At 16.5% G+C, this 21,297-nt stretch overlaps 1 protein-coding gene across 1 annotated transcript; it reads left to right on the top strand.

Annotated features, from left to right (window-relative positions):
* The first annotated feature begins 3,265 nt into the window (after positions 1 to 3,265).
* On the top strand, positions 3,266 to 18,756 carry LOC125290523 (casein kinase 1-like protein 5). The gene is made up of 3 exons (XM_048237206.1): positions 3,266 to 3,290; positions 18,359 to 18,446; positions 18,633 to 18,756. The coding sequence occupies exons 1-3, from the start codon at positions 3,266 to 3,268 to the stop codon at positions 18,754 to 18,756; spliced, it is 237 nt and encodes a 78-aa protein (XP_048093163.1).
* Positions 18,757 to 21,297: the final 2,541 nt, after the last annotated feature.

Here is a 21,297-nt window from a genome sequence, read left to right as displayed (position 1 = left end):
ATTAATTTATATATAAATAAAATATTAAAATCTAATAATTTATTAATATTGTTAGAAGTATTATCTATAATAAATTTTAAATATGAAAATATTGATGAATTTTTATATATATTTGAAAGTTTATTACATCATTAGAATATATATATAGATAAAAGACAATTAATTTTTTCTAATATTATAATAAGAAATATTATTAATTATTTTATATAGAATAATGATATAAATAAAATACAATTTATTAAATATTTAGATTGTATAAAAATATATTATGATTATTGCGATAAGTATCTTATTAAATGAGAATAGGAAGAAATAAGAAAAGAATGTTACAATAAAATGAAAATAATATATTATTTTTTGAAAGAAATAAGTATAGAAGAAGATTTTTAGTTAATATCAAAATTAAATGAAGTCGGATTATTATTTAATTAATTTTTATTTATTCTCTTAGTGTTTTTTTATCATGAAAATATTATTATTAATTTTTATTTTAGTAAAAGGAAGAGAAATAGAATATATAATTAAAGGAAATAATATAGAATAGATTTTATTTAATATAAAAAATAATAAAATTGAAATATGAATTTATAAAGAAGAATATAAAAAAAATATTAAATTTACATTAAATGGAGACTGAAAATATTTAAATGAAAATAATAATAGATTTTATATTAAAAATATTACTATTAAAAATAATATCAATACTGAAATAATATTAAATTGTCATAATATTTTAATTGGATCAAATTAGAATAATCATTAGCTTAATTTAAATCAAGAAATAACATATGATCATAAATTAGAAGATTGTTTTATTCTTAATTTTTAGCATAAAAGTTTAAATAAAATTGAATATTTATTATAGCATTATTATATAGATATAGAAAAAGGAAATATAATAACAATACATTTTTGTAACGATATAAATACATCAAGATAGCATATAGATATAGAAAAAAAATTATTAGATAAATAGAAAAATAAATTAAAAATTTTAGATATTAAAATAAGAGGAAAAATAATTAAAGGAGATTTTAGTAGTAAAAAATTTTATTCAGGATAGATTAAAGGATTAATGAATAATTCATATGGATTAACAGAAAAAATAAATCCTTTTTATTATTTACAACATATAGATAAAGAAGAAAAATGTTTATTATTATAGGGATAGAAAAAAGAATATTTAATAATAGAAACATTATTAAAGCATAAATATGGAAAGTTAAGAAGAATGGAAAAACATTATATGTTATCAATGCATCCTAAATTTGATATAAAATTAATTGATAATATTTTTATATATAAATGTTTATATAATGGAATAAAAATTTATGTATAGGAAAAATATAATAATTATATAATATTAAAGATAGGAAAATATATATTTAGAATAGTAATAAATAAAAATAATAAAATTAAATTTTTATGTTTAGAATAGAAAAAAAGAAAATGAATATGTGAGTATTATAAAGATTATAATATAAATTAGGATATATTACGCATATTTAAATTTAGTAATTGAGAATATTTATATTTTAATAAAGAAGAAGATAATTTAGTAATATTAGTAACAAGTACATATATTGATATTAATAATATAAAAATAGAAGGATGAAGTTTAAATTTAAATTTTAATAAAATTAAAAAATTTTTTTAATTATATTATTTAACACAAATATAAATGAATAATATATGAGTATTTTAGATGATAACAGAAAAAGAATGAATATAGTATAAAAATTATAAAATATAGAATGTGAAGATATATCACAAGAGAAAAACATAGATTAGTTTAACATTAAAATCTAATTATTATTTATATAAAATATTAAGTATATTAAGATAGAGTGAAGATTATGGAATTAAATAGGAAGTATTAATAATATTATTAAAAAATATAGTTAATAAGAGGATGTTAATAAAATGATATTGTGAAAAATTAATAAAATATAAAATATTTGTTTGATTAATATTAGAATTTAATAATATAGTAGAAAAGTTATGGGAATGTATATAGGAAAATAATATAAAAAATTATGAAAAGATAATAAAAACATTTAATTTATTATTAATAATTATATATATAATAGTTACATATACTAAATATAACAAGATATTATTTAAGAGATATATTTTACCTTATTTATATTAGGATAGGAATAAAGTTAATATTTTAGATATATTTATGGGAATATTATCATTAGATCATGATAAATTAATATTATATCCGTATTAGAAAATATTATATTTTAGTAAAGAGATAATAGATTGTTTATATTGTTATAATAGTAATAAAAAGTATATGAGTAGTAAGGATTATAAGAATTATAAGAAGATTTCAGTAGAAAACTTTTAGAAGTATGTTAATTCTATTTAGAATAAGTATATGGAGGTTAGAATGATAACAGAAAGAAATGTATTTATAGGAAGTGGATGTCCAAGTTATATAAGAGATTAGATATTATTTTTATAGGGAATAATGGTTAAGAAAAAGAAAGTAAGTGAAATATTTTATGAGAAAATATTTATGAGTATGGGGAAGATAATTAAAAATTTAATAAAAATATTTAATAAATAGGTATAGGAAAAAAATGAATTAAATATAATGATTAATAATAACATTGTGAATTGTATATTAGAATTTTTATATATAATAATAAAATATTTTGATTAGTTAGGAAAGGATAAGTTTATTTATATAAGTAGTATATTATATGAGAATAATTTTTTAAAATATTTTATGGAATATTTATATTATTTAGATTTAAGTGATATGAAAATGATTAATATATATGTATGTGAGAAGGAATACAATCCTTTAGAATATATATTTTAGGATATAGAAGAGGATACGATGAAGGATGTTATATAGAATATGAGATATATGAATATAGTTAATATATTAAAAATTTTATATAGAGTATTAAAGGAAAATAATAAATATTTAATGGATTTAGTATTAAATGGAAAGTTTGATTTTTTAGTATTAATGGTGGGTGAGATAGAGAAGACTGAATGAGAATTTAATATGAAATAGTAGTATGATAAGTAGAATTTATTAATGTATTATTCATTGAAGATAATAAAATTATCGGTTAAGTATTAGAATTATTTATGAAAGACTAGTAATGTAAAAATTATAACATTGATATTTAAATATATTAGAACTGATTTTAATGATGAATGAAATGTATATAATGAGTAGATAAATAATAAAGTTTATTAGAAGATAATTGAGTCTAATTATTATAAAGATATTAGAAATATGAAGGAAAACAATAAGAGATTAGGTAAGAAGATATATGAAAATAATGAAATAAATTTATTAATAGGCACATTATAATATTAATAATAATTTTTTTTTATTTTATTTTATTTTTATATAGATAATAATTAGAATTTAAATATATTATTAAGTTTTATACTTATTAATTTATTTTTTTTTAGTTTATATTTAAAAAATTAAAATTTACTTGTTTATTTCTTTATCTATCTATTATATGTTTGATATTGTGGAATATTATGATAATTTTGTAATGGGTGATATTGTGGAATATTATTTTTAATATAATTTTTATAAAATTTCTTTGACTTTTTCTATAATTTCTTGATTTTTTTGTTTTAGATTCACTTTTCTTTTCATATGATAAATTGAATATATATGTGAATATTATAATAATTATAAAAATTTTAACAATATTATTTTTTAACATATTTGATATATTTATATTTTAACTACCATATTCTATTTTATTATAAATATCCAAAATAAATAATTTTTTAATTAAAATATTTTTTCTTAAATTTAAATTTCTACTTTTCAACTATTTTTAGATTATATAGTATAATAGTATAAAATCTAATATAAAATAATTATAGATATATAGTAACAATAAATTTATATCTATATTTATTATTTTATTAATTAATAATAATATTTGTATTTTCAATTATAAAGTTATATTTAAGATATATTAGTATTATAGAATTTATTAATTAGTATAGATAAGCATTGTTATATATATTTAATATATTTTAACAATAAAAATTTATTCAATAGTGTAAATATTTTATTTAAACAATATTTTTTTTATTTTTCTTTTTTTATATTTTTTTATAAATAAAACAAAAATAATCAATATAATTGCAATTACGACTATTATTATTAATAATTTTTTTCTTCTTTTTCTTTCTATTCTTTCTATTTCTATATTTCTTCTTCTTCCTATTCTTTTCTTCTTTTTCTTTCTTCTTTTCTATATCATCATAATATTCTTCTTCCAATAGTTCAATTATAATTTTTTGCTGAAATTTCAGACTAATTTTTTTAATTTATCATAATATTCTTTAGATATAAATTTAGTTGTAAAAAACATTATATCTTTATTAATTTCATTTATTAAAATATTTTTTAAATTGTCAGTATTATCATTATAATCTTCTTTTTGTTATTTCTAAATCTTTTTTTTTTTTTTTGAATCAATATATTTAAAAAAAATAAGATAAACTTTTATTAAAATCAAAAATTCTAGCATATATAATATCTTTTTATATTGATTGGGATTATATATTATAATGTATATTAGTTATCTATGAATCTATATTATATAACTAATTATAAATAAATTTAGAATATAAAAATTCATTATTAAAAAAGAATTTTTATTTTATTATTTAAAGGTATTTTTTCTGAATCTATTATATATTTAAACATATAAAAATTGTCTATATAATTTTCTAAAGCTATTTTATATAAAAAATACACATCTATATTAAATATTTTGGAATTATTAAGTATATTTTTATATATATCATCGATAGAATTAAATTTATAATTTTCATATTTTTTACATATATTCTAATATATTTCTTCAAATTTTTCATTATATATTATTTTTATATTATTTTCTATTTCAATTACATATTTATTTATTTTATCTAAATGATGCTTTAAAAGACTATTAAAATCATCTTCATTTTCAATCAGATTTTCAAAATAAAATCTATTTTCAATTGTTTTTATATATCCATTTAATAGATGAAAATTTTCTATTAATTTTTTTATATTTGTTAAATATTTTTCATATTTTTCTTGATGATATATAAATATATGAGATATAATATTATATATTACAAACATTTGTTTTTGTAAAGGTGATAATCAATTATATATTTTATAAAAATTTTTCAAATTTTCATATGTATTAAAAATAACCAATTTATTATGTAAATAATTTAATTCAATACAATAATTTAAATATATATCCAAATTTTTCTGTTTTTCTTTTAATGTATCATTTGTATATATTATAGAAAAATAAGCTATAAAAAACAATATTAAAATCATATTTGTGCTAAATTAGGGTTAAATAAAATAATAATGATTTAATATATCTAAAATAAGATAATAATATTATAATATTTTAATTTTTAAAATTAAATTAATTATTGTTTCTAATGGTTGCCTTATGCACGTTTACTTTGACAGACGATATCTAATGTTCCACGGATTGCTCTATGGACCACCTCCCTGTCTATGTTGGCAGGTATGACCTCTAAAATCAAATAATTGTAGTTCTTTATAATAATACTTATAGCTACTAGAACAACAATAGTCTTCACGTCTCAGAGTAGACTCCATCTTAGTTACTAATATAAGACATCTTTCTTTTTTAACATAATAAGTATCCTATAGACGTCTTAAAATCATTAGCAGCCGATAAGGCTACTTCCCTTAAGTACTCTATTTTCTACATTACACCTTGACTATACTACTATAAAGGTTGAGGTTGATACCATTGAGATATTTCATAAGTTTTCTTAGGGATAGCCTATAACATACTCAAGAGAAATTCCTTTCGATTTTCTCCATCCTAGTATGTCTCTATCTCCTAATTAATCTTATGAACTAGTCTCTAACTAGAACCATTTCATCTCTATTGAATAGAGACTAAACCACGACCACCAAATCTTCTCTTTAAATACAACTGCTCTATTGAAGCAGTTTGGTAATGGAACTTACATTCCATTAATATCTTCCTAGTCTAAACATCTATCTTCTTAAGATCCGACTCATTCCAATTAACTATACCGAATGAATACTAGAAAAGGCTTCCAGCTAAGGTATTTATGGCTTTAACCATATTCCTACCATTTAAGTTTAGTTAATGTAAGCTTCCTCACTCTTTTAAAATATTCATCGGTTAGTTGAATTTTAATGGCCTTATCCTATATAGTAGGGCTTTCCTACATGCCTAGATATTTATACTAGGAGGATATTGGTAGATCCTTTAGGGCCTACCACCGTGTATTTAAATATGGATTTTCTTTAAGAGTAGTCTAGTAGCTACATTTGTCCTTGTTAATAACAAGCCCAATAGTTGTAGCTTCTTCTATAAATACAGAGGATAGATTATTTAACTATTCTGCGCTGTCTGACATGATTTTCATGTCATCCATGAAGAGGAAAATGATTCTATCATTTTCACCCTTCAGGTGCTGTGCTGCTAGATTCATTTTCTACTCACTGCATTCATGCCACTGACAAATAACAATTTTTATATTTATGTATATTTTTTATAGAATAATAATTGGAATTTAAATATCTTAATTGTGTATTATATATGATTATAAAGTTTTATACTTCTTAATTTTTTTTTTTTAAGTTCATATTTAAAAAATCAAAATTATTATAAAATATTTAAAATCTAGTAGAGATATGTGCACTTTCTGGAGTACTATTAGCATCTTTTGATGAATATGCTGAAATATTATTATGATCTTCCTATGGTTCTTTTAGAGTAACATTAACATCTTGCTATGGTTCTTTTAGAGTAACATTAACATTTTTCTATGGTTCTTTTTTTGAAATACTAGCATTTTTCTATGGTTCTTTTAGAGTAACATTAACATTTTTCTATGGTTCTTTTTTTGAAATACTAGCATTTTTCTATGGTTCTTTTAGAGTAACATTAACATCTTGCTATGGTTCTTTTTTTGAAATACTAGCATTTTTCTATGGTTCTTTTAGAGTAACATTAACATTTTTCTATGGTTCTTTTTTTGAAATACTATTTTTTTTATTAATATCATTCTTATGAAATTTCTTATCTTTCTTAATTTTCTAAGTTGTCTTTATATTTTCATTTTTTGATAAAGATTTTGATTTTTTTGTTTTAGATTCACTTTTCTTTTCATATGATAAATTGAATATATATGTGAATATTATAATAATTATAAAAATTTTAACAATATTATTTTTTAACATATTTGATATATTTATATTTTAACTACCATATTCTATTTTATTATAAATATCAAAATAAATAATTTTTTAATTAAAATATTTTTTCTTAAATTTAAATTTCTACTTTTCAACTATTTTTAGATTATATAGTATAATAGTATAAAATCTAATATAAAATAATTATAGATATATAGTAACAATAAATTTATATCTATATTTATTATTTTATTAATTAATAATAATATTTGTATTTTCAATTATAAAGTTATATTTAAGATATATTAGTATTATAGAATTTATTAATTAGTATAGATAAGCATTGTTATATATATTTAATATTTTAACAATAAAAAATTTATTCAATAGTGTAAATATTTTTTTATTTAAACAATATTTTTTTTTATTTTTTTTTTTTTTATATTTTTTTATAAATAAAACAAAAATAATCAATATAATTGCAATTACGACTATTATTATTAATATTTTTCTTCTTTTTTCTTTCTATTCTTTCTATTTCTATATTTCTTCTTCTTCCTATTCTTTTCTTCTTTTTTCTTTCTTCTTTTTCTATATCATCATAATATTCTTCTTCCAATAGTTCAATTATAATTTTTGCTGAAATTTCAGACTAATTTTTTAATTTATCATAATATTCTTTAGATATAAATTTAGTTGTAAAAAACATTATATCTTTATTAATTTCATTTATTAAAATATTTTTTAAATTGTCAGTATTATCATTATAATCTTCTTTTGTTATTTCTAAATCTTTTTTTTCTTTTTGAATCAATATATTTTTTAAAAAATAAGATAAACTTTTATTAAAATCAAAAATTCTAGCATATATAATATCTTTTTTATGTATATTAGGATCATTATTATAATACATATTAGTTACATATGAATCTATATTATATAACTAATTATAAATAAATTTAGAATATAAAAATTCATTATTAAAAAGAATTTTTATTTTATTATTTAAAGGTATTTTTTCTGAATCTATTATATATTTAAACATATAAAATTGTCTATATGATTTTCTAAAGCTATTTTATATAAAAAATACACATCTATATTAAATATTTTGGAATTATTAAGTATATTTTTATATATATCATCGATAGAATTAAATTTATAATTTTCATATTTTTTACATATATTCTAATATATTTCTTCAAATTTTTCATTATATATTATTTTTATATTATTTTCTATTTCAATTACATATTTATTTATTTTATCTAAATGATGCTTTAAAAGACTATTAAAATCATCTTCATTTTCAATCAGATTTTTAAAATAAAATCTATTTATAATTGTTTTTTATCTATCCATTTAATAGATGAAAATTTTCTATTAATTTTTTTATATTTGTTGAATATTTTTCATATTTTTCTTGATGATATATAAATATATGAGATATAATATTATATATTACAAACATTTGTTTTTGTAAAGGTGATAATCAATTATATATTTTATAAAAATTTTTCAAATTTTCATATGTATTAAAAATAATCAATTTATTATGTAGATAATTTAATTCAATACAATAATTTAAATATATATCCAAATTTTTCTGTTTTTCTTTTAATGTATCATTTGTATATATTATAGAAAAATAAGCTATAAAAAACAATATTAAAATCATATTTGTACTAAATTAGGGTTAAATAAAATAATAATGATTTAATATATCTAAAATAAGATAATAATATTATAATATTTTAATTTTTAAAATATATTTTCTAAAGTAAATTTATAAGTAATTTAATAAGTAATTTTATTTTATATTGTTTATATGAAATATTTTCTTTAATTAAATAAAAAATATTTATGATCTTTTATTTCTAATATATTTCATCTATCATTTGGTTCTATTACTATACTATGTCTAATAATTTCTAATAAATCTTCATCATAATATAAATCTAATTCTAATTCTCCAGTCTCTTTATTAAACTTATTATATATCTTATGCAACTAATCTATTTCACAATCTCCTTTAAATAATATTTTTCCACTTATCATTTCATAAATTATACATCCTAATGATCATATGTCTATACTCTAATTATACTTATTTGTCCCTATTAATAACTCAGGTGGTCTATATCATAAACTTATAACTCTATCAGTATAATTCATTAATTCACAATAAATAATTCTTGATAATCCAAAATCTGTTAATTTTAATATTTCATCTTGTATTAAAATATTTGATGGTTTTAAATCTCTATGTATAATATTATTAATATGAATATAAAAAATTCCTTCGACAAGCTGATAGAGATACTTCTTCATCATATATCTATTACTTATCTTCCCTTCTTTCTATAAATATACTCTTAAGTCATATCTGATATACTCCATTATCAAATAAAGCTTACTGTCTTTATCATAAATTATGTTTTTTAAATTTATGATATTTTTGTGTTTTAATTTTAAAAGAATAGATATCTCTCTTAATGATGTACTTGGTATTCCTTCTTCTTCTGTATTAAATCTAACTTTCTTTAGAGCAAAAATTTTTTCTTTTCTTTTAACTTTATAAACTACTCCATATGTTCCTTCTCCAATCTTCTCTATTATTTCATATTCTTTAAATTTTTCAAATGAATAAATATTTTCCATTTTTTTTATAAAAATAACATTTTAAAAAAAATAATAAAAAATTTTTTTATAAAAATAACATTTTAATTTCTTCGAAAAAAAACTATATAAATTTAATAAGTAAATTTTAAATGATTTTTTTTAATATAAAATTTTAAATTTAATTAATTATTTTATTATCATGTGCTTATACACATTTATTTCTTCAAATTATATCTAATGATCTATTACTTGTTAACATATAGACTATCTATGTGTCTATATGTTAACAAGTAATTACCTTTGAAATTTAGATAATTAAAGTTTTTTATAAGAGCAATAAATACATTAATAACTATTTGAATAATAATAACTCAATTCACTAACAAAGAATCTCTTAATGATTTTATACTATAAACTATCAACCTTAATAATAAAATGAACTAAAATTATTATTGATAAAAAGGAATTGATCTGTTTTTAATCCTTTATTCTTTTAGTCAAGTTTAGACTAAAACTATCCTCCTGTTAGAAATCTATTTTATTTCTTTTTTCTATTTCTAGATTGAATGAAGTATTTTTTATGGAAATTTTTTGAATTAAATTCTATTAATTTTTTATATTTATGTATATTTTTTATAGAATAATAATTGGAATTTAAATATCTTAATTGTGTATTATATATGATTATAAAGTTTTATACTTCTTAATTTATTTTTTTAAGTTCATATTTAAAAAAATCAAAATTATTTATAAAATATTTAAAATCTAGTAGAGATATGTGCACTTTCTGGAGTACTATTAGCATCTTTTGATGAATATGCTGAAATATTATTATGATCTTCCTATAAGGAGTTTGATGAATCATCATCATACTCTTCCAATGGTTCTTCTTTTAGAGTACTGTTTTTTTTATTAATATCCTTCTCCTGTATATTTCTTAAAATTTTCTCAATTTTCTAAGTTTCCTTTTCCTTTTTCTTAATATCCCTTTTATTTTTTCAGTTTTTTATTTTTGATATATTATCTTTAATTCTATCCATAAATTTCTTTTCATATGATAAATTGAATATATATGTGAATATTATAATAATTATAAAAATTTTAACAATATTATTTTTTAACATATTTGATATATTTATATTTTAACTACCATATTCTATTTTATTATAAATATCCAAAATAAATAATTTTTTAATTAAAATATTTTTTTCTCAAATTTAAATTTCTACTTTTCAACTATTTTTAGATTATATAGTATAATAGTATAAAATCTAATATAAAATAATTATAGATATATAATATAAATAAATTTATATCTATATTTATTATTCTATTAATTAACAATAATATTTGTATTTTCAATTATAAAGTTATATTTAAGATATATTAGTATTATAGAATATATCAATTAATATAGATAAGCATTGTTTATATATATTTGATATCTTAACAATAAAAATTTATTTAATAGTGTAAATATTTTATTTAAAAAAAGTTATATTTTTTTTAAAAAAAATTTAAAAAATTAATTAATGATTTTTTATAGATAATAATTAGAATTTAAATATTTTAATTCTTTATCACATAATATATAATATGTATAATCTGGATTAAATTCATCAGTTGTTTTATTAGCCATAACTATTTTAAATAATAAAAATTCATATGATTTTAATTGTATCAAGAATGTTAGATTATTAATTTTAATTACATCTAATATATGATCATGAAGTTTTATACTTTTTAATTTATTTTTTTTTTCATTTTATATCAAAAAATCTTTATCAAGAGTTATTTCCATTGTGTATATATTTATTTCATTTGTATAAAAAATTATATAATATATAATTTTTTCTCATTCTACATAATATTTTTTATATAATCTTTTTTTTATATTTATATAGAAACAGCTTATATAACAAGTATTCATTTTTTTCAATATCTTCATCAATTTTTTTTTTATTTTATAATAAAGCTATTGATAATAAAAATCAAATTAAATATGAAAAGAAAAATAAAGAAAAATATAACAGGTGTTTCTATTTAAATCTTGATATTTTTTCATATATATCCGACATTTTCATATTTCTTTAATCATAATTTTAAATATAAAATTTTTGATTCTTTATATAATATTAATATATCATTATATAATATTCTAAAATTTAATATTTTATATTCATTTATTTTATAATATAATGATATTATTATATCATTTTAGTTAGTTTATAAATATATAATGTATTATTTAGTAATATAAAATTTTTCTATTTTTTATTTTAATTTTTACAAAAATTTATTTCAGTCTACCCTCTTCTATAATAATAGAATTAAGAAATTTCAAACTATTTTTTTAAATTTATTAATATTATATTTCCATTTGATTTTACAACTGCTGATATATATTTTTTATTAAAAAATGTAAATCAAGAATTATTATAAAATATATGTAAAAATTCAGGAAGAATCCAAAAAAAAACTTTTAATTATTTTTTATATTTAATTTATAATCTAATAAAACTAATTTATAGTTATCATTACTTATATAATAAAAAAATATAATCAATGTTTTTGTTTTATTAATATAGAAAAATTATATCACATCAATTTCTCATTGTGATTTAATAACTTTTTATTAGTAAAAAAAAATTTAATTTATAAATTAATTTATATCTTATTAATTCATTATCGTTATTATAAATATAAAATATTTCATAATCCTATGATTTAATATATAATAAATATTTAATATTAATATTTAATACATTTAGATTAAATATTAATTTATTATTATCTGTATCTATATTTATTATTCTATTAATTAATAATAATATTTGTATTTTCAATTATAAAGTTATATTTAAGATATATTAGTATTATAGAATTTATTAATTAGTATAGATAAGCATTGTTATATATATTTGATATCTTAACAATAAAAATTTATTTAATAGTGTAAATATTTTATTTAAAAAAGTTATATTTTTTTTAAAAAAAATTTAAAAAATTAATTAATGATTTTTTATAGATAATAATTAGAATTTAAATATTTTAATTCTTTATCACATAATATATAATATGTATAATCTGGATTAAATTCATCAGTTGTTTTATTAGCCATAACTATTTTAAATAATAAAAATTCATATGATTTTAATTGTATCAAGAATGTTAGATTATTAATTTTAATTACATCTAATATATGATCATGAAGTTTTATACTTTTTAATTTATTTTTTTTCATTTTATATCCAAAAAAATCTTTATCAAGAGTTATTTCCATTGTGTATATATTTATTTCATTTGTATAAAAAATTATATAATATATAATTTTTTCTCATTCTACATATAATATTTTTATATAATCTTTTTTTATATTTATATAGAAACAGCTTATATAACAAGTATTCATTTTTTCAATATCTTCATCAATTTTTTTTATTTTATAATAAAGCTATTGATAATAAAAAATCAAATTAAATATGAAAGAAAAATAAAGAAAAATATAACAGGTGTTTCTATTTAAATCTTGATATTTTTTTCATATATATCCGACATTTTCATATTTCTTTAATCATAATTTTAAATATAAAATTTTTGATTCTTTATATAATATTAATATATCATTATATAATATTCTAAAATTTAATATTTTATATTCATTTATTTTATAATATAATGATATTATTATATCATTTTTAGTTAGTTTATAAATATATAATGTATTATTTAGTAATATAAAAATTTTTCTATTTTTTATTTTAATTTTTACAAAATTTATTTCAGTCTACCCCTCTTCTATAATAATAGAATTAAGAAATTTCAAACTATTTTTTAAATTTATTAATATTATATTTCCATTTGATTTTACAACTGCTGATATATATTTTTTATTAAAAAATGTAAATCAAGAATTATTATAAAATATATGTAAAAATTCAGGAAGAATCCAAAAAAAACTTTTAATTACTTTTATATTTAATTTATAATCTAATAAAACTAATTTATAGTTATCATTACTTATATAATAAAAATATAATCAATGTTTTGTTTTATTAATATAGAAAAAATTATATCACATCAATTTCTCATTGTGATTTAATAACTTTTTATTAGTAAAAAAATTTAATTTATAAATTAATTTATATCTTATTAATTCATTATCGTTATTATAAATATAAAATATTTCATAATCCTATGATTTAATATATAATAAATATTTAATATTAATATTTAATACATTTAGATTAAATATTAATTTATTATTATCTGTATCTATATTTATTAAAAAAAGTATATATGCAAATTTATCATTTTCGCTATATAATATAATAAACTTTTCTTTATATATCATTTTTATATCACAATTTTTTAACTTTATTTTATTATCATTATCATTTACTTTTAAAATTTTCATATTATTCATATCATAAAATTCTATAATCTGATAATTTTTTAATACTATTAATATTTTTGATGAAATTAAAAACTAATTTATCTAAAAATTTTTATTATCATTATCTTTTGATTCTTCTAAATTTAAATTTTTTAAACTACCAGTATTTATTTCATATATTGATAATAAATTATTTATTATTATAAATAATTTATTATTTTCTAATAAATAAAAATATGAAAAATTATTATTAAATTCTTTAACTATAGACATATTAAATGATATTTTATATATAATATATTTTTTAATAAATTTAATAGAAAAATAATCTATAGAATTCTATACTTCTTGTATTCCATCTTCGAAATATATTTTATTGATAGTAATATTATTCTCATTAAATATAATACAATAAAAATTTGTAAAATAATAAGTTAAATTGTCTTTTTTATGAATATATTTAGTTTCTTTTTCAGAATCTATTTTTGCATGTATTATGTTGTTAAATTTATTAAATATAAAAGTAAAATCATGTCCGGTTACAAATATATTATTACAATATAAATATATATTGTTAACATCTTTAATATTTTTTTATTTAATATTTTTAATTCAAAAAATAAATTATTATTATAATAATTTATTGGACTACATTTTTTTATATTTTTTATAATGTCTTTTTTTATAATTAAAAAATCTATATTTATTGTAGATCTTTTATATACTAAATCTAAAATATTTTTAATTTCATATTTTAAATTTATATTATATATTGTTGAATGTATTGTTAAAATATTATTTTCATTTAAATAAAAAAATATTCCATTATATTTATAAAAATTTACAATACTAACAAAGAAAATATTATTATCGATATATGTAAAACTATTAAAAATATTGTCATCAGTTTTCTATAAAATCTTCCTACATTCTAATTGTATTTTATTATTTTCATATGATACTATACATAGAACAAAATGTTTAATCGTAACTATTATTATTAAATTATTATTATATATTGCATAATTGTAAATAAATGGATTATAATAATTTAATTTAATATTTAAAAAATTACATTTAAAAAATATAAGTTCATTATTTTTATTAATATGAAAATAATATAACTCATCAATTTTACGAATACATAGAATATGCCAATTATTAATAGATATAATATTTGTATAATACTAAAAATCATTATTTTTATAAACTATAATATTTTTATTAATTAAATCATAATCATTACAAATACTAATCTCCATAATCATTAAATCTAATTTATATATATTGAAAATAATATTTTTATTTTCAATATAAACAATAAGTAATTTTTTATCATTTAATCAAACAATATTTAATATTTTTTCAATATCTAAATCTTTATTATTTAATTTTTTTATATCTTTATTTTTTATATCTAATATATAACAAAATGAATAATCATTTTTTAATATTAAAAATCTTTTATCTGAAGATATTGCATATTTTATAGAATTATTAAAATAAGTATGTGATTTTTCATTATAATTAAAACTTCTAGTATATAATAATCTATGCTATTCACTAAAATCTGATATTTTTTTATCTTTAAAAATCTTTAATTCAAAAGTTTCTATAGTATATGCACTATTGTTGTTATTATCATATTTCATTATTATAAGCTCAAGCGTTCAAAATAAAACAATTAATAAATCCTTCCCATTATCATTTAATACAAATATTTTTTTTATTCTCTTTAATTTCTTCACATGATTTATTAATTTTATATTGTTATCTTCTAAAATATAAAAATACAATTCTCTAAAATGTGCAATAACAAATGTTCTTTTCTTTTTATAAAAATTTCCTGTTGTTGAATCAACTATTTCTGTAAAATTATTGCCAAAACATTCTCTTATAAATTTAACTTCTAACTCCATATTCTTTTTTATTTAATTCTCCGATGATATTTATATATAAAATCATTACTTATTTAAATAATATACGTTTTTAAATTTAAGTTTTTTTAAAAAATAAAAAATTATTTACTTATAATTAAAAAAATTAAAATTATATTAAATTTTCTTCTTTTTTTTTTTTATATTTTTTTATTTTATGACAATTAATACATTCTACAATTAAATATTTTTCATTCCTTGTATATTTACTATTAATATTATTAACTAATAATAAAAAACATTTTTTACATATCTACTATTTAATTTCTTTACATATTTTTATTTTATTTTTGTTAATATATTTAATTATTCTTTTAATCATTTTTTTAACTAATTTATTATTACTTATTATTATTTTACAATAATTTATCATATGAATAATTCTCTACTATTGTATAAATTTATTTTTCATTTTTATGTTAAATTAAAAATTAATTAAGATCTAAATTATTTATTTTATTAAAATAAATATTTCCATTCGGAATTTTCTACTTATTACTATATGCATAATCATAACTTTCATTTACTAATAATAAATTTTTATTAATATTATAATCTAAATTATATATAGAATTATTAAATGTCTATAAATTTTTTATTATTTTCTTTTTTTCTAAATTTCACATTATAAGATGCCCATCTGATCCTCCACTTAATAAAATATTTTCCTTTATAAAAATTAAACTATTTATTGGATAAATTTTTACAGATTCATCCTCTAATTGCTCTCTATGTGCTCTAAACGTAAAAGAAATACTTTCATCTATAGAATTAACAAATATTTTTCCATCTAATCCTGCTACTGTATATATATTCTAATTAAATTGATCTATAGCTAATGATCTAATCACATTTCTACTAGCTATATGCTTCCATAATAAATTTTTTGAATAATTTCTTATATCAAATATTTGTATAGTATTGTCCGCACATCCTACTATAATATAATTATTTATCGTTTCTAAACAATAAATTTTATTTTTAACTTTAATATTAATATTTTGCTTATTGTTTTTTAAATCTTTTAATACTAAATTATCTGATCATGATCCTATTATTAAAAAATTATTTTCTAAATTTTTTCTTATACAACTAATAGGCGCTAAATAATTTTTATCTAAAATTATTGTATCATTTTTCTATATATTTAATAATGATAATTTATTTTCATATCCTAAAATAATATTTTCTTTATCTTCCTCATAAAATGATAATACTGGCTACTTTATTTCTATATTATTTATATTCTTTTCATTCTCTATTGAATAAATATTAATATTTCCATCTCATGTACTATAATATATACAATTTTCTACAAATCTAGATCATTTTGCACTTATTAATCCATTATTTTCTTTAATATTTTTTAACTTATGCATTTTATTACACAAAATTATATTAAAATAATAAAAAATTGTTTACGACATAAAAAATTACTCTTTCCATTTATTTGTAAATGTTGAAAAATAAATTCAAAAAGAAAAAAGAAAATCATAATGTATTTAATAATATTACAACATGAGTTTTAGAGAAAAATCCCACTTATGGAATGAAAAAATAGAACTTATTAAAACTTTCTATTCAACATATAAAAGAATTAAATCCTAACGATATGCTATCATATTCTAATAAAAAATCCTTTAAAAGAAATTTTAAATTACAATGTAAATATTGAAAAGAAAGAATTAATCCAACTATTTCTAAAAAATCAAAAGAAAATAACGATCCACAATCAAATTCATTAAGTAATTTCATAATTAATGATAATAGAATATATTTAAGAAGACAAAGTATTTTATTAGGAAGAAATATTGGCCAAATTAGAAATAATTTATTTATTTAATTAAATAATTTATTAAAAATTACAATGATAATATTTTAAATTTATGTTATAGAATTTATCAGATTTTAATAGTCCAACAAACTCAAAATATAGTAAAAATAAGACTACTGGTCTCATTAACAAAAGATATTAGATTTATCAAAAGATAGGAAGTGGTTCATTTGGCGATGTCTTTGATGTATGTGATATATATACTGGTATTAAATATGTAGCTAAGATAGAGAATGAAAAAGCATACGGAACTAATTAGTTAAAAACTGAACATAAAATATATCAAAATTTAGGTGAAAATTTGGGAATTCCAAAAATAATTTATTTTGGTTATCACTGCGGAGAAGCCACTTTAATAATGGAAAAACTAGGAAATTCTTTAGAAACTTTATTAAATAAAAATAATGGAACCTTTACCCTAAAAACTACCATAATGCTAGCCATTTAGATGCTAGAAAGATTGGAATTAATACATAATAAAAACTATTTACATAGAGATTTAAAACCAGATAATTTCCTTATAGGATTATCAGATAATAATATTTATTTAATAGATTTTGGTTTATCAAAACTTTATATAGATGAAAATAATCTTCAAATTCCAATGACTCAAAAACATAGCCTAGTAGGAACCCCTAGATACGTAAGTATTAATGTACATGAAGGAATAACTTATAGTCCTAGAGATGACCTAGAAGCTTTAGGTTATATTCTCATATATTTCCTAAAAGGTAAATTACCTTGATAGGGAATCTGCGCTAATAATAAAAAAGAAAAATATAATAGAATAATGAAATGTAAAAAATAGACAGACTTAATTAAATTATGTGAAAATATACCTGAAATATTTAAAACTTACTTAGAATATTGTAGAAATTTAGAATATACTTCAAAAGTAAATTATGAATATTTAAAAAATTTATTTAAAAAATTATTTAAAAAGAAAAATTATATTAATGATAATATCTATGATTGAACAATCATAGAAAATAAAGAAAATATTGAAAATAAATCTAAATACTCCTTTGAAATACAATCAAATAATGATGAAACAACTAATCCAGAATTAACAAAAGAATTAATAAAAAATTTAGAAAAAGAAAAAAATTATTATAAAAGAAAATATAATGATGATGAAAAAAATAATAAATGAAAGAATGAACCTTGAAATAATTGCATTAAGAAATAAAATGAATCATATGTTGAAAGGCGATTATAAATTTGATTTGTAAATAATTATTATTTATGTATTCAAAATAAAAAAATATTTTTTTTAATTTATGTATTCAAAAAATATATAAAATTAACTTTATGTTTTCAAATATACACTGTTTATTAAATACGATTAAAAAATATAAAAAATATGATAGATCAAAGAAGAGGAAAAATAATCAAATATCTAGAACAAATTAAAACATCAGAATGGGTAAAAGATTTACATAACTCAACACATGTAAAAAAATACATAGAAGAATCAATTCATTTTGTAGAAACTGAAGTTCCTTACATTAGATAGATGCTCGCAAAAGTAGATTCCGATTCACAAACAGAAGTAAAAGAATTCGTAATAGAATTGTTTTATCAATTAGATAAAGAGAAATTGTTATATAAAGAAGAATTCTTTTATTTTTTATACTTCTTACATACTTATACACCATTTAAAGAAAGTATTTTAAATGATAAAATTTTAGTAGTTTTAAAAAGATTTTAGTTAAGTGGAGTAAATTATAATGATAAAAAAATTCAAAGTATGATTTTTAGTATTATGAAGAATTTTTTAAGTACTTCCTACAAATAGAAAATATTAGAATTGTTAATCGAAACAATCGATAAACATGTTGACCTAGAAATTAGCAACGATGAATCAGAAAGAAAAAAATTAGCTATATGAATTATAACAGGTATAATATATGATTTATGCACATTACTTTAGGGAAAACCAGCATATAGAATTCTCACATATTCTAATGACCTAATTGATTAGTATGAAGTTAAAAATATTTTAGTCTATATCTTACATAATATTTCTTAGAAAACTAAAGGAATGCTTCTAATAGAAAGAAAAGAAATTCCAGAATAGAGAAAAAGATTGCTCGCTATACATGAAGTCGTAGATTTAACAACAAAACATCTAGAAAAAGAAAATAAATTAGAAACAAGAATAACTTATGACTTACTAGCAACTTATCTAGAATTTCTTAGCATTAATAATACAGAAAATTTAAAAAAATTTAACCTAACCCTAGGAGAAATACATAAATTATGCGGTAGAAAAAATCTACTATATATAGGATTTTTAATAAAAATATTTTCAGACTACGGTAATCTATATAAAATATATGAAAATCAAAATGAAGCTATAATTAATTATAAAATAAAAAAAGATTCAGGATTATTATTAGAAGTAGTACTAACAGAATTATATTCAAAATTTGATTGAATATTAGAATCATATAAATTAAAAAATTATAATAGATTGCCAAAATATCAATAGAATCTAGACACATTTTTAATGAAAAATCAATTGACATAGGATAAATATCTAAGCGATTATGATTATTTTAGAACATATGAAATAGTTCTAAATAGCGATATATATAAAAATATTAAGAAAAAACAATAGAAACATGCCCTATTAACTCATCTTTTATTTCAATTAATTTCTACTATACATGATGCTTACTTTAATGATATCGATAAAGGTAAACAAAATAAAGAATTGTTTGATTTATATAGTAAATTCTATCTAAACGTAATGAAAAAATTTCTCTGCTCTGAAAATTTCTATAAAGATAATATTAAAAAATTTTTTCAATTGTTTCCTATAGCTTACTTCAATAAAGATAAAGATTTAATAATTTATTTACACGGTGCTGGTATTAAAAATATTCTATTTCCTTATTTCTCATTCGATATAGTTAATAAAAATGATTTTTATAAACTATCCGGTTCCTATAAACAAAATTCAAAATTGTCACCCTTGACAGAAGAAATGAATAGAAAATGATTAGAAGAATATATTTATTCCATAATAAATTACGGAATATATTTTGATAATGATTGGTCCATTCCCCTATAGTTTATTAGATATATAATGCTTCAAATAGAAAGAGAAGAACAAAAAGAACAAATGATACTTTATCCATACATAACTAATACCGTAGATGGATTATATAAAGCAATTCATTTATACCTAACTCAAAATAATTTCAATATAAAGAAAAATATAATATATTCTACCGTAAATATATTAATAAATGATATCCAAGAACTATACGAATACTTA

The sequence above is a fragment of the Alosa alosa genome, unplaced genomic scaffold, assembly GCF_017589495.1.
Source record: "Alosa alosa isolate M-15738 ecotype Scorff River unplaced genomic scaffold, AALO_Geno_1.1 AALO_1.0_unplaced_6, whole genome shotgun sequence".
In the NCBI taxonomy this organism is placed as follows: Eukaryota; Metazoa; Chordata; class Actinopteri; order Clupeiformes; family Clupeidae; genus Alosa; species Alosa alosa.
The sequence above is the reverse complement of the archived record's forward strand: the minus strand, read 5'-3'. Positions and strand labels throughout refer to the sequence as shown.